The 16,770-nt window shown below is 32.1% G+C and overlaps 2 protein-coding genes across 5 annotated transcripts in view; one reads left to right on the forward strand and one right to left on the reverse strand.

The window, feature by feature from the left end:
• Positions 1 to 16,770, forward strand: part of LOC134237164 (uncharacterized) — a 124,367-nt gene that overhangs the window by 27,680 nt on the left and 79,917 nt on the right. The gene's annotated exons all lie outside the window — the stretch shown is intronic.
• LOC134237166 (non-POU domain-containing octamer-binding protein-like) overlaps positions 1,005 to 16,770 on the reverse strand; it is a 28,570-nt gene continuing 12,804 nt past the window's right edge. For 2 of the 4 annotated variants that reach the window (XR_009985776.1, XR_009985775.1), the window contains 3 exons: positions 1,546 to 1,663; positions 1,211 to 1,286; positions 1,005 to 1,094 (listed from right to left, as the gene is read on the reverse strand). Coding sequence is in view for 2 of the 4 variants with exons in the window: in XM_062719264.1 (XP_062575248.1) it covers positions 16,096 to 16,308 (213 nt within the window). In the remaining 2 variants the exon portion in view is untranslated. Of the gene's footprint in view, positions 1,095 to 1,210; positions 1,287 to 1,545; positions 1,664 to 15,658; positions 16,309 to 16,770 lie in introns of those variants that run through there. The other 2 variants (XM_062719264.1, XM_062719263.1) reach the window with 1 other exon arrangement.

The following is a 16,770-nucleotide window of genomic DNA, read 5'->3' on the forward strand; positions in this document are numbered from 1 at the left end:
TGCAGGTGACAGCTGAATATTTCTAGAATTATGAGAAAAGTTGATGATGGAAAAGCTGATGTGATCTCATTTGTCATACAATTTCGTGATAGCTAGCCCTTCTCGTCCTTTGTCAGTTAAACATCCAAATCAGTCAGAAATATATGACGTTTTCCAACTTTTTCATGATTTTGATATTTAACGCTTTCCTGGCGAGTACATGTAATACCGAAATAAATCAAATTCGTAAAAAAGTCTCGAAAACGTCAGATATTCGGACTACATCCAAATATGAAAGCAGACTCTGAATAATCATTTCAAGTTCACTGGGATACATGTACATAGAACTGACAATTAAATTAGATTGAATGATGCTTTACGTCCCAAACGAGAATTTTTCACTTACATAGACACCACCAGTTGCCAGTGCAGGACTGTAAATTTATAACTCTACTATGCATTCGAGTAGTGAGAATAAAGAAAGATAATTATAATTTTGTTACCACAAAATTATTTTAACTTTTTGATCGAAAAATATCTAAATATTTGTTCTTCTCTTTGGTTGTAGATATATAATACATAATATAAACAATATCACACCCTCCGGGCTTTGGCCGATACCAACCGCTCGGGCTGATACCAGGGCCTAGATCAAAACAGCAGTGTGATACTATATAGAGTATTCTATATATCTTGCCTACGTCTATAGTGACATCGGTTTTTAAGGTCTCATCTGAAGGACCCCATATGGATGAGAGCAAACTATTATCAAAATGTTTCTTCATTTTGTGCAGAAGTTTTTTTTTTCAAATAAATTCTGCTTCAAAGGAACTTTCCTGAAAGATCTGCTTTCTGCAGAATACAAAATTAACAATAATGACCTGATGATCTTCATGTCATTTTAAAACAACCATTAACAAGAAAAAAAACCCCAACAACTTCTACAACAATTAACCTAAATATCCAAAACATTCCGCTTTAAATAATGATTCTATTTCGTTTTTCTTAAATCTTTTATTATTTTCTTTCAATTGTCTTTTCCAAGCCAAGTTCATGGCAAGAAAACATCAACACTTCCATCCGTTCTAACGTATGACAGCCATATATTGACCATGCTACAAATAAAGCAGGGAAAATGAATCTTGATTAAGGTTAATCCGAGAATTTGACTTGAAAAGTCAGGTGCAAAAATGTCATCTTTAACTAGACAGTATTTTGCTTAAATGCTTACTTGATTCTGTAAATATCGTTTTCCCACCGTTTTTCATCTTCTTAGGGGACTTGGTTAACCAGTAACAGCCGACTGTCTGAAAGAGATGCATTTTTAAAAATGTCTACAAAGAATGGAAGTTGCAAATTCAGAAAATAGTTTTGCTACCATATAAATCCACAAGGTGGTATAAAAGAAATGTAGTATTTTTCAATATTTCTCTTTTCCTGAATAGCTTAAATGAAAATACATTTTTTTGCATTATTATGGAAGTTTAGTGGCATAAAAATTTCCTCAACATATATACCTTTAATCAGATTTTTTTTCCGTTAATGAAAGGCCTATGATTAACTTACTTTATGGCAGTCTGATCCTCGGCATCAGTTTCTTTCTTCTTTTTTTTTTGGCTTATACAGTGGAAAGATTCATCCGCTGAACATCGCTCTCCTTTGCTCACCCACCATAAGCTGGATCCTGTTAATGTGAATGACAAAGAGGGCATTACTTTAATGCTGGATCAGGAGTATTAGAAAAAGCTAACGACATTTATTCAAACTATTAAGTTTTTCAGAAAATAATTTTTGCTTTGGGACAGTTTCTTGTTCTCTGAGTCCATCCACTAGAACTCGTAGGTTTCATTAAAGCCTCGATTGCAAGTATTCTTTGAATTGACATACATATATTATTAATCTTCACAGAACGTTTTTTTAAAACACATTTCCAAATCCGACAGAAAGACATTCCTCAACATTACCATTGTCGATTAGAATGTCTAATCATTACTATTGTCCACTGGAATTAAACATGTTTGTCACTGTATTTCCAAAGCTAAAATTGATTCGGAATACGAAAATTTTCATCAAATTGATCTCGGCTATCTTAATTTACAACGCACAACGCACTTTGAATTTTTTTTTCAAAGTGCGTAATTTTTTCAAAGTGTGTTGCCACAAAGTACTGCTATTCTTTATCACCTTATAAAAAGATATTTATATTCCAATGAAAAACTTATGACTCGTATTATTGTTCTTCCCTAGCTCTGCCCCACTGTATGGGGTTTCGAAAATAACATAATCAGATGCTGCTCAAATATCAATGTATATACCGTATCATAAGTTCTAACAAATTGAAATTGTTATTTTTGTATAAATGCATAAAGTAAAACTTTATTCCGAATTAAGCCAATTCTAATCCAGGGGCCAGGAATTTTAAGAAAGAAAAAAATCTAAATACAAATAACTTGGAAATATTTGCAAATAATGGTTCTTTTGTGATTCTTGAATGAAAATTTAGTTTCTTTAAATTCACATAATTTCCCCCCATATTGTGGCCCATTCCTTCCCCTTGGGCATGATTTGAACAACTTAATATCTAGGATTCTCTTGCTAGCAAATCATTGTTTCTAATCAAAAGGTTCTTTCAAAGAATTTTAAATTTATTTTCTTTATATTCCAATATAAAACTCTAATCCCCAATTGTAATCCTACCCTACTTCCGGGGCCATAATTTGAAACATTAAGAATCTAAAAATTATGTCGGGAAGCTTTAATACGTAAATTTTTTTATATTCTAGTCCAATGGATCTTCAAAAGTGATTATTTTTTCCCTCTATATCCTAATGTAAAACTTTTAATGTAGTAATAAGGGCTTTCCCTAGATCTGAACAATTTAATAGGATCCACACAATTTCTAGAAAGCTTCGGCTTTAATTTTTACCTTTTCTATACCTAGTGGTTTTTAAGCTTTTTTTTTCTTCCGATCAACCCTACTTTTGTCTTGTCTTGATTTTCTCCCTTCGGAATGGGGTTCTACTTTTCCTTTGAACAATTTAGAATTCCATTCACCCAAAGATGTTTTGTGCTTCTTTCGATTAAAATTAGCCAAGTGGTTCTAAGAGAAGTCAAAAATGGTGAAAAAAATACGGACAGGCGGAAGCCAGACGATTAGGAAAGCTAATTTGAGCTTTCAGCACAGATGAGCTGAAAGTGTTAGATCATACCCTTAACATAAGATTTTTTTTACTCTTGTCGATTTATCCTGAATTCTTCGATATTATCAAATTGTTTGAAATCTTCCAAAAGAACTTCTCCCATATTGTTCATTATATGTACATTGAATTTTTGAAAACAATTCTTAAAGAAAATTTTTTTATGTTCGCACAATTCGTTTTTTTTTTTTTCAATTATGGTCTAGCAGTTTTTTTTCAATGACTCATGATAGTGTATTTCAGTAACTTAATGCAGCATTTCCAGGACAAAAACAGTGTATCACACAACAAATGTTCGACTTTGAAGCAGCTGGGTTTGTATAATCAACTTGTATACCAAGTCCTATTAGTAGCATATCAAAACAGCATTTTTGAAAGAATATTGTAGATTTTTTAAAACATAAGTTGCCAATCCAATTCTTCAAAATTGTATAGTAATATTCATTTCTTAATCGGACCAAAACTGTAGATGACACCGAAGAATTTTGTACGCATTTCAATTTTCACGAATGAAAATGTCAAAACTGTTTCTCATTTTATTCACTTTAATCGGACCAAACCTAAATTCTTGGGTCTTAAAATAATAAAACAATGGTCCTGTAGTGTTTCTAAAGACCAATGAAATTATTTAAAATATAAAAAGGTAAAAGATAACGAACAGGCAATCGATCTCCAAAAAATCCATAAATAAAACAAATAATTATGTGAAAGCATTAAACATAGATCCCTAAAATTTCTAGATCAGGAGCATCCCCTGAAGTTGATTATCTCGTTTGTCATGTAATTTAGTTATTAGCCATTATCGTCTATAGTCAGTAAAACATCCAAATATGAAACAGATGTGGCAGACTCAGTGGTGTCTTATTTTAACTTCACTGGACTATATCGACAAACGAATAAAAATACTAGTATTGTTAATTGATTGACAAGTATTATTAACTGACTTGTAGGCCACGGCTAGTATATCCTCTTTTTGTTTAGAAGTTTTTGAATAAATTTTGCTCTTATAGGAACATAAAAATAGGTTAGCTAATCAAAGAGCACAATCCGTGTCCATCGGAGTTCCATAATTTTGTGATTTTGAAGTTTCTTACAGTTTTTCCGATTTTTTGAGGATCCATATATTTGATTTACACCACTTCTAAAATAAAGTGTAACATATTAAGTTTGAAGATTTTATTTGCAGCAACAAATTCTCCTTTGAAGCATATTTTTATATGGAGTAAAAATAATGATTTAGACAAAAAGTGATAAAAATATATGTAGAGAATATAGGACTTTACGTACAATTATCACATGCATTTTTCATCCGTGAAGTTACAATAAAAATGTTACCGGCATACAGCTTTCAATTTTAAAAGACATCATTTACCAACGGACAAATTGTATATTTAATGCTGATAGATTATTACTTACTTTCAATTAGCAGAAAGCACTCCTCAGTACCATTCTTGTTTGTGTAAATATAAGTAAAATGTGCATCATCTCCTCAAGTTGTAGTGAATATTTTCAGAATCATGAATATGTACAAGAATAAAATTATATTATTCTGGAGCTGCAAAGTAGCACAAACACTGGTGATGAATATGGTGAAATAACAGGCACCAATTATAAATAGTCAAGATGAAATACAAAGTATGACAAGTTCTACAACAGAGAAAGGGAGATGGTCTAAATTAACTACACAATTTTTAGTACAGGGTACAACAGTAGTGAATGATGGTAGTAGGTCATGGAGAGGCAAATCAATCCCCAGTTCCAAGATCAACAATATATTTTTAGAACATCTAAAACAATCTACAAACCTCACAAAATAAAGAAAATGTATATCTGTGACAGGATTTTGAGAAAAATTAGTTCAAAATGATGCATTTTTTTTAAAAACTAGAATGACAAGTAAATAAGCACTCTAGATAAGAAAAATGTAAGAGAACCAGATGTCTCTGATGAGACTGTAGCCCTTTCTGGTTTTTATTTATAACAAAGGAAGAGAAAAGTAGCAGTTGGACTTGAAACAGCAATTAACAGAATAATGATCATTGATTTAGTCTCTTTTCATGGAAAGATTGCAATCAGACTAAAACTGTAGAAGTAGTCTTTTAAAAGTATTTCAAATAATGTTCAACGTTTTGTAACTATTGAAACACAGTTTATCGAAATAACAATAAAAAGATATATAGAATTATGTATCCTAGTGACGTGTAGTATACTTTGGTGCCAAATTATATTAACATCAGACCAAAATTGTAGGAGGAGTGGTGTTTTGAATGGATTTCAAAAATATTTCTATTTTTAGTAACCACGGCAACACTTCATCGAAATCAAAAACTGACCACCCGAATTATCTATCTTCTTGTAATCTACTTGTGTGCCAAGTTACATTAAAATCAAACTATTACTGTAGGAGAAGTAGCGTTTTGAAAGTATTTCAAAGAAATTTTTATTTTTAGGAACCACAGCAACACTGCTCCTCGAAATCAAAAACCGATAAACTGAATTATCTAGTATCTTTATGTAGCTCCTTGTGTGCCAAATTATATTGAAATCCAACCAAAAACTGTAGGTGGGGTAGTGTTTACTGACATCGTACTATAGCATAAACCCAATTTTTTTTTAAAAACTGGGACAATTTATTATGTTTTACAATAAAGACCTTATCTGAACAATCGATTCCCCAGATGAATCGAATAAAATGTTACTTATGAAGGATATGAGATAACGATCAGTATTCAATATCAAATTAAAGTCCACAAAACAATACAAATTAGGAGCAGAGCAAACACGGACATCCAAGACATCAGAGGTGGGATCAGGTTTCCATGGAGGAGTGAGCATCCCTGCCGACCGGTCACACTCGCCGTGTGCTCCTTGTCATGATCAGGAAATAACGGAAAAATCCGTCGTCAATCCGGATTATAAAAAATGAACTAACAAATAGTATGAAAAACGTCAGTCAGTATGACTCAGTGATAAATTGTATTTTCTGACGAGGTCATTGTATCGACCATAGAACTTTTAAACGAGGCTGATGGTATTCTTTGTTCATCAACTTGTTTGTCAATAATTTACCCCGTTTTAGAAATTGTTCATACGTAGAGCATGCTCTTGCGTATCGAATCAACTGAGATATATTAACTCCGTAAGCAGGTGATGAAGGTATATTGCTGCATAAGTAAGGGAAGTTGACGATAGAAAAGTCATCATGTTTTTCATTGAGCTTGGTTGTTAGATTAACATTAACGTCTTTTTCAAATAAAATATCCAAGTACTAGTATGAAACAGATGTGTCAGAGTCTGTGGTATCTTTTATCTCAAGCTCAACCGGGATATATCGTATCCACATAGGAATGGAAATTACCACTGTTAATTGACAATACGTCGTCGATATAACTAAATGTCGAATTGAAGACCACAGCAAGTGTTTTCTTCTTATCACGAATAAGATTTTGCAAATATTCTGCTTCATATGAATACAAAAATAAAAAATATATGTCTCCTAAAAACATAAATATTGTCTAATCAACTTCAGAGTACTTGTGTGTGCAATCAGAATGTGTTTTGACAAAATTATTTTGCAAATGACCAATGACCAGGAAAGTAAATTTACGAGTTACATTTATATTGAAAAAAAAAATAGCTGTCAATATCAAAAAGCCTAGACTTTAATTCTAATATCATGGGGAATGGTTGTGTATAAACTTGAAAAGCGTTTCTGTGCACGGACTGGTCTAAATTCCAAAAAAAATAGCCTAAAATAAATAGCCGTTGTCAAATATTTTATGAAGTCATGTTTTAATTATCTACTCTCAATTGTTTTTAAAATAAAATTTTACCAAGATTCTTTTTTAAACCCCCGTGCATACAAGGCGGCGACATAAAAGTGTACATGTCGCGTGACCAGGCAATCGTTTTCAAAGGACACAAACTCAGACTATCAGTTGGCACGGGTAGCTGACCTGTCAATCAAATCAGAAGCTATTGTTTTTTTAATGATTGACACGGTAAAAAATAATTTTGCGTTAACATAAAATTGGGTGTTTAAGTTTTGAAGCTGTTGTTTTTGGTAAATTCTTGTGATTTCAAACTGTCCAAAAGTTCCCTTGAATTTTGAAGTATCCACATCTGATTCACACCACTTCTTGAATATATTGTTGCACAGTACTCTAGAAGTGTTTCCTTCACTACTGTTAATATCAAAAAGCCAATGCATCTTTGTTTGTAAAGATTTTATGAAGTTTTATCCAATATATATGGGGTAGTTCAAATTCATTTTTGTTCTTCGGAATATTAAAAATATTCAAAACTGACATATGATTTTGAAGAATTTTTTAACTATGAGTATATGAGTTGATTTTTATTAAATCGAATTTCTTCTAAAATACAATTTATATAATTTCAAGACAATGTCCAAAAGTTGCCTTGTCAGCAGGGACCAGTACGTACTGATCATGTAATCTATTTTTTCACTTCTGTATTATTGCACAAATAGATGGTTTTTTTGCCATCAATCTTTTAATGCGATTTTAACCATGGAGTAATGACAAGAGTTAATTAGTATTAGATGAAAACCTTGGAACATGCATCACATTGAAATGGTTATATGATTGTATGTTGTTTAACGTTCCTGGAGAATTTTTTATATGCAGCTGTATTCTTTCACCTTTAATCAAATCATTGTTTTCAATGTTGAAGGACCGGTCTCCACGTCCCACAGAGGGATTCGAGCCCGCGACGTAAGGATCAACTCCTTACTTCGCGACTCTACAGTAGACGTTCTAATACTGCGCCACGCGGGCGACCAGATTGAAATGGTATTCACTAATAAATTGCTATTACTGTCCATTACCTTTGACTTTTAAAACAAATCTAATTGTGGCAAATACTTGCACAAAATGACATGATCCACATTTCTAAACTTGTAAAATTCTAATCTGAAGTCATCAAGATCTATTTTTAAAAAGAACAATTTTTCACAAAAATTAAACTCAAGACGCCTGGGCTGCATGTTTTCAAACAAAATAAGCAACTTCCCTGATTTAATCGGCTGTTTTCCGATTCCTACTTACCAGAATATTCATTTCATCTGAACTTCTTTAAATTTACATTTTTTTCCCTTATACACTGTACGAATTGCATTTAATAACCCTTCAAAACAAGGGTATCGCTCTCAACTATCTTCTTCAGGACAAACGATAATGCTACACGCATCAAATGTCAGAAACAAACTATTCAAAACAATGGAGAGATATAAATTGCACGTCTCTAAATTTTGGACACTTTTATTTCAAGTCTTTAATAATTTGTGAAACCTCAAAAAATGTAAATAAAAATTAGAAAAAAAAGGATTGCTCTTGACCTTTCATCTTTTGACCTCGAAAATAGAAGGAATCTTTAAATAAGTACAACCATCTTAGGGTTCATTGCAATTCTCTAAGAAACTTATCTAATTATCATTCTGAAAAATAAATTCATAAATTTATCAATTTCTCAAAATCTCGAAAATAACCACTTCGACTCAAAACTTTCTGAATATGATAATTTCATTGCAAAAGTTTAAAATCATTTTTTTTCTTATATAACAAAAAATTTCAAAATGAAATGCACAATATAAAAACTTTCTAAATATGTTTTTCAGAATATTAGGATTCCATCAACAATTGATGCCAAAATTAGATGAAATTGGTTCCGAGGTTCAATAAAAGCTGAAATTGTACAAATGCTTACAACCGGAAAACGAAGGTGGAAAAAAAACCAGATAGCAAAAGTCACCTGAGTGACAAAGATGACCAAAAAAATACGTGTTAAAATCATTTAAAAAGCATTCGTGACAGAATCAGTTAAATGATATTACAAATAATCTTACACTGCAATGGACATAAATGTTCATACAGTATGTGCAACTTTTCGGAATTTTGGAGTTAATCAATTTGCGACACAATCACATGACCGGAAAAGAAATCAAACATACGTAACAATGAGTCTTTAGGATGACCTTTCATGTAGTCAGAGATACATACCAGAGCAAGGCTTTTATATCTATGGATTTCGCATTCAGTCCAACCTTGGGTCTTCCATATAAGAAACTTGTAGTTGAAAAAGTGATCTTTTAATCAATGTTTTTTTTTAAATAACATCTGTTTATGTACCACCAGTACAAGAGTATTTCATACAACATTCAAATAAAAAAAAAAAAAGCAAATCTCTCATTTCAAATGTTACCTTGAAAACTATACGTCAAAACATGACAAACTTAACATATTAACATGTTTTATAATTTAAATACAACAAACACTTCGAAATACACAAGTTCAACTTTAAATCTTCATACCTGATCAAAATCGAGATTGACTTGCTTTAATTTGATTTCTTCATAAATTTACTCCAAATCAGCCCCTTCCTTCTTCTTCGAAGGTAGTTAACATTAGACATAATGTACATGTACATCCAAATCAATAAATGAAGTTCTTAAGTTAAAAAGTTGTCAAGTACAAAGAATCTTAGAAACTTCGCACCTTCCTATTTCATTATGCTTTTTTTGGTCATGCGATCTCATTGAAGGTAAAATCGTGGATTTCTTAATAGAAATATCAGTGGCAATGTGAATGTCTATAAACATAAAAAAATATATATCTACCCACAAATATCTGAAATTCTATTTCATTTGTAATGCTTTTTTTTCTTTTGATGATTACATGTATATTAAAATTAAAAGATGGGACTAACGCAAAATTTCTGCAATCAACCTCCAGTTTCATGTAAATACATGAATGTAATAAAATATATATTTTTTAAAAATATGACAACCCATATGCCTTGATTGTCACGTTCATTGTGGAATAATAAACCGGCGACCAAATTGGGCCAATCCTGATGGCAAAATCTTGCGCATCTAGGTAACCCTGAATTACACATTTTTTGGTTGAAGACTCTGATATTGCTATGCATAAATTAGTTTGCTAGATGCTCAGAAAGAAAGATGTAAAAAACATATCCATTATTTGAAATTAGTCCAGCAATGCTATAAATATGAATCTTATGGACAATTCATTGCATTTTATCACCAAGCTAAAGTGTATCTGCTGATTTTCTAGAAAAAGAAAGATTTATAAAGGTATGGTTCATTGTCAGCATATGAGCAACTTGGTCTCAACCTGGGCGCCAAACCAAAGAATAGGAAATTGGCACAAATCAAACAGCAGTCGCAAAAAAGTTGCTGATTTTTAAAAAAAAATTAATAATGTGACCTTTAATGATGATTATAGCAATTTGTCCCACTGACACATGCCATCCGAAATGTATTGCATTGTCATTTTTTTGCATAAAGTACTCTTGTTCATGTGTATATGACCAGAATTGTGCGTGAATAAAACGCATGAATTCATGCTTCCAGGTATGTGACTTTGTGGTATGAAAGCTTACAGACGCTGATCGACAGTCAGATAACTAAATTCCTCATCAAATTTCCACCTCCTGTAGTAATAAACTGCAGTCCTAACCTAACCATTGAACTGGGCAAATGCTTCTTGGCCAATGAAGATAGAAATATTTTACTGTACTTGCCAACTTCGAGTTATACTTATTATAGAATTTATGTGAATTCAATCCAATTCTTGAGCAATTGTCTTAAATAAAATGTTCATCTATATCTGTGTCGTATTATGTATATTCTGTATAATTGTAATATTTCAATTTTTTTTCTTATTCAACATGTTTGCAATAGGAACATCTTTATCAAATCGGGGGGGGGGGGGGGGGGGGGGGGGGTCTGTGAATTTTGTTCTCAAACTGGATACACGCATTGCTAGAAGGAATTTTAATTAATGATAATTATAACCCCACACAAACATACATAATTGTATGTTGTATTGACAATTTGTGAAAGAAAAAAAATACATCTAGGATTGCAAACAAGAACACTGTCTTGTAACTACCGGTAATATATTATTTGTTTCAAGAGCATAAAATCTACAAAATAAATGAAATTGCTACCCCAAACTCATAAAGGCAAGAGCATGTGGGTTTTTTTTAATGCTGAAACTAGTCAAACTACAAATTCTTTTTTTTTAGTTGATAAACCTAGAAAAAAAATTCTGCTTGTCAAAGAAAAAAAAAGATACCTGTTACATCATTTTTCTCATTTTGAGCAAGTGTCGCTTGCTACCAGTACCCTTTAAGCACCTTATTAAATCCTTAAATATGACATTTACTCGGATGGCAAGTTAAAAAAAATTATAATAAAAAAATACATGAAAAACTGTTCGTGAATCTAGTTCAACAGAATAAAATTAATTAAATTTGAACAAATATATATGTCTCTTGAAACTCCCAAAATGAACAAAATATACATGCATCTCGAAACTCCCAAATTTATCAAGACCTATCATAAATGTACAATCTCATGAAGGTATAATTATGGCATTTACTGGCATATTAAGAATGGAAATACATCAGCAAAATCCCATGTAAACTTGCTTTCTTTATTTTTTTTTTAACTTTGTTGATTTTAAAAAAAAATTTGTGGCTTAAAACATAGAATATAAAAAATGTCATTATGCACACACCTAAACTAGAGCAGCTAGTGGTTGAATTTGTCATTCATCTTACTGTTTATACCCTTTACAGGCAACTTAAAAACTCGATGAAATCTAAAAGTTCCGGAATTTCTTTCTTCTACTCTACATCATACTGAGTATTTGTGACTTTTTCAGAAATTTTGGGTTGAAGCCTTTATTTGCAACACAATCAAATGACCGATGTAAAATTTAAAAGCAACAGAATTCATTTCTTCTGTTTTCACATAACCGAAAAAAAAAATTATACGCAAGTAAAATTAGTCTTTTAGGATAACATTCCATGTAGCAAGCAAGAGATTTGATACACAATCACATGACCGTATAAGAAAAAAAAAAATTATGTGTCTTTTTTTTTTTTAAACATTTGTTTATGTGTTAATACAAGAGTATTTAAAACAAATTAGTCTTTTAGGAATAACATGAAAACGACACCATGTAACAAGCAAGAGATACAATACCAGAGCAAGGCTTTTATATCTTTAATGGATTTTTCATAAATATACAGGTAAGGGGCAGTCTTAATACAATTAGGCCCCTTCTCTCTCCTTGAAGGTTACTTATCATTAGATTTTATATACATCCAAATCAATATTTCAGAAACTTTTTCTCAAAAAAGTAACCTTCAAATCAATGTGTCTTTTTTTTTTTTAAACATTTGCTATTTTTTAGAAAATGTTGTCCTATATATACTTTAAAAAGCCAGTATGGGGGTCATGATTTGAAAAAAATTAAAACAAATTCAAATAAAAAACAAATATTTCTAAAGAATTTTCCTATATAAGATGTGCATGGAATGCTTGATTATCCCTCATTTCCAATGTGACTCTGAAAACGACACATAAAAAGAAGACAAGCTTAACATATTAACAAGGTTTATAAGTTTAATACAACAAATACTTTGCAATACACAAGTTCAACTTTAAAGCTCCATACCTGATGAAAATCGAGACTGACTTGCTTTAATTTGGATTTCTTCATAAATATACAGGTAAGGGGCAGTCTTAATACAATTAGGCCCCTTCTCTCTCCTTTTAAGGTTACTTATCATTAGAGTTTTATGTACATCCAAATCAATATTTCATTGAAGGTCTACAATTAATCCCTTTCCTTATCCAGTACATGCATTTTGGTATGTCTCATTGTAGGTAAAATCATTTCTTAACAGAAACATCAGTGGCAATGTGAATTTCGTTAAACATTCCATAAAAAATGAATTATCCTTGAGAAGAAGATTTTTAAAAGATTTTTCCTATATATTTTTATGTAAAACTTTGGTCGATACAAATATCTGAAATTCCCCTATAAATATGATGACGTTTATATTGCTTTTTATTCCTTTTTTAAAAGATGGCATGAATGCAAAATTTCGACGATCAACCTCCAGTTTGATGTAAAAAAAAAAAATACATGAATGTAACATATAATTTTTTAAAATATGACAAACCCATATGCCTTGATAGTCATTTCATTGTGGAATAATCAACTGGCGATCAACTTGGGCCTATCCTGAAAGCAAAATCTTGTGTATCTAGGAAACCCTGAATTTCACAATTTTTTGGTTGAAGACTCTGATATTGCTATGCATAAGTTAGTTTGCTAGATGCTCAGAAAGAAAAAAATAGATGAATATAATATATATTTTTACATTGTATTTGAAGTCATTTCATGGTGGAATATCAACTGGCAAGCAATGCTATATGAAGCAAAATCCTATGGACATATTTCAGATTTGCAATTTTCATTGCATTTTATCACCAAGCTAAAGTGTATCTGCTGATTTTCTAGAAAAAAGAAAGATTTATAAAGGTATGGTTCATTGTCAGCATATGAGTAAATTAGTCTAAACCTGGGCGCCAAACCAAAGAAAAGGAAATTGGCATGAAGCAAATAGCAGTCACAAAATAGCTGATTTTTTAAATTAATCAATTGACCTATAATGATGATTATAGCAATTGGTCACACTTATACATGTAATCCGAAATGTATTGTACTGTCATTTTTATGCAAAAAGTACTATTGTTCCTGAGTATATGACCAGAGTTGTGCGTTAATGAAACACATGTCGATTGAATGCTTCAGGGTTAGTACCACTTGCTGATGGAGTCAGTTTTTGTCTTATACTTCGCATTTACGGCCTTTGAGCAGTGAGGGTTCTTTTTGTGTCTGCATCTACTGCAACACGGAACCTCGTTATATACAGTCTCATCCGAAAGACCAGTCTCCATGTCACACAGTGGGATTCGAACTTGCAACATAAGGATCAACTCTTTACTTTGCTATTCTAAAACAGACGCTTGAACTACTGTGCCATGCCGGCAACTGTAACTTTGTGGTTTAAAAGTTTATAGACACTGATGCAACAGTCAGATAACTTTGAATTTTTTACTATCAATCAATAGAGCCCCGCCCTAACACCAGAACCCCTGACCCTCGGGCCATGAAATTCACAATTATTAAAGAGGCACTCTTGGTCATCATAACTATGTTCTTAGTTAGTTTATTTAATACCCAGGAGCAGAGAAGAAGATTTTCAAAGAAATAATGCACTTTTACTATATTCAATAGAGCCCCGCCCTAACACGTACTAGAACCACTGACCCAGGGGCCATGAATTTCACAATTTTTGAAGAGGCACTCTTGGTCATCATAACTATGTTCTTAGTTAGTTTATTTAATACCCAGGAGCAGAGAAGAAGATTTTCAAAGAAATGATGCACTTTTTAGAGTTTATTGGATCATAGGCTTGGTAAAATAGCAGAGTTCATGTGTTTGACAGAGTAATATACAATTTTTTTTTTTTTTTACAATTTTATTTAACACAATCTTTAATGTAGAAAAAAAATAAAATGTGCACTAAATGTTCGTAACAGAGCAATTGATTTACTGGTATGTTTTTTTATGGACTGCAGATTTATTTTTTTCCCCTTTATATTGTTTAATTTGGGAGAAAAAAGTTCAAGAATGGGATTAATGATACAATGCATGACATTATAATACATGGAGAGAAAAAATAATTAATTTTCAATAGTTATGTGCACTCTATGAGTCTATATGATGTGCACTAATTGACCAACTTCGACAATATTATCTGTTTACCTCAAAATGGGTGTGACTGGCCAACAGAAGATGCCTTCTTCTCATTGGCAACTGATCCCACCTCTGCTATTTCCAGTTCATATTCTTCACTGAATTCATGAGATTGATCACTGCTATCTTCACTTTTTAAGAATTTTACAAGGCCCAATAAGAATCTCAGTGAATTTTAATCTTCAGATAATGATGCTAAAGTTACAGGTTCAAAATGCAATTTAGATAAAATCTGGAAAACAAAGTCTGGGTAATTAAATATAAAAAGAAGTGTTGTTTCCTATATACGGGAAATTTTTATATAGTCCATTTTCCAGTAATATAAAATAATTGCCAAGAGATATTTGACCTCCTGGGTTTGGCTCAGCTTGTTGGTCCTGGTCGAGGCCCCATCCCTCCAGTAAGTAAGTAAGTTGATACTAGTTACTCCTCCCTTTTAGATTAACCTCTGTTTTGTGCTTGAAAGATTTTATTCAAAAGCTGGTTTACAACTCAGTTTAATTGCTACAGGTAAAACCCCCCCTGTATCATTTTAAACAACCCCATGTTCTCCAAGAACATCGACTGGGACTTAACAACACCCCCCTCCCCCCCCCCCAAAAAAAATATATTGCCAATATTAAAGTTTTCTGAATTGCCCCCACTCAGAAAATATATGATGGTACATAACTGGCATTGCTTTTATTTAATGGAGCTAGAATGAAGATCAAATGCAACCCCCTCTTTCTACTAAGTAGCTGACAGCTGGTAAACAATGAGAATTGCTGATATCAAAAACACTTACTAAAGTGTTATTCACATTAAAAACTTCATAAACCCCTGTGACTTATATAGACTCCAATCTTTATTAATGTATGATACAATGAATTACAAATAATGACATCAATTATCAAGATACACATGGCATGATTTTTTTCCTTTCATTTAATACACAACATTTACTATAATAAAGTTTGCTTTCATTTCAAAAGCAAAGTCTATACCGGTAGTTCCATTTCTATGGCTTTATTTAGAAATGGCTAAAAGTATTCCTCTTCCATATTAAAATATCTATTTTACAGGATAAAATATCTTCTTAAGAAAATAATCAATATATCAAACAGATTTCTTCTTCATAGTTATGAACGTTAGATTCTCCAATGTATAGTGCTAGAACATCTACAAATCAAGCACTTGACAACAATCCAAGGATAAAATCAGATCATAGGTCAAATAAGTCTATTTCACAAGCGTTTTGGTGATGTAGATTAAACACTAGATTAAAATCGCCTCATTCTCTTCATATCGCCGTAGTCATCCCTTGGCCCGCCTACATTTCCCATATCTCTCCTCCTATCATTTCGATTTCCCATCCCACCCATATTTCGGTTATTTCCAAACATACCACCCTGGTTAGGCACATTGCCTCCTGGGTGGCTTCCGAAATTGGATGAGTTACCTCCGAAATTACCAGCATTAGAATCAAAACGACTCTGTATCATTGTCAGAATTTACATTCAGAGGTGAGTCAGGAATGAATGTTTGTACAGGTTTAAATTTAAGCGGAAGGATATCCAATGGGCAGAAAATCACACATCGGGAACATTTCAGGAATCATCGAAGGGCATCCAAGTGAACATAGGGGGAAAAAGAAAAGAAAAAAACTTATTAGTTATAATCTCTTACCAGACACCTTTCTTTACAGAGTTGATGTGCGGAGAGGTCCATACTCATTGCTGGGAGTAACTATTGGACAGGACAGCAACACTACGGTCTGGTGATATTCATATAAATCAAAGAGGTTAAAACTGTCAAAGTCATGATATGAAATGGTCTGTTGAAATGCAGCAATGATTCATTATGTTTATGTTTAAACCCCCAATCCCACCACCCAAAAATACATTATACTTCTTTTTTAAAAATTCAATTTGCAATTTTGATGCCTATTGAATTAT

Source organism: Saccostrea cucullata, unplaced genomic scaffold, assembly GCF_032062105.1.
Source record: "Saccostrea cucullata isolate Sc308-1 unplaced genomic scaffold, CSIRO_AGI_Scuc_v1 ctg877, whole genome shotgun sequence".
Taxonomy (NCBI): domain Eukaryota; kingdom Metazoa; phylum Mollusca; class Bivalvia; order Ostreida; family Ostreidae; genus Saccostrea; species Saccostrea cuccullata.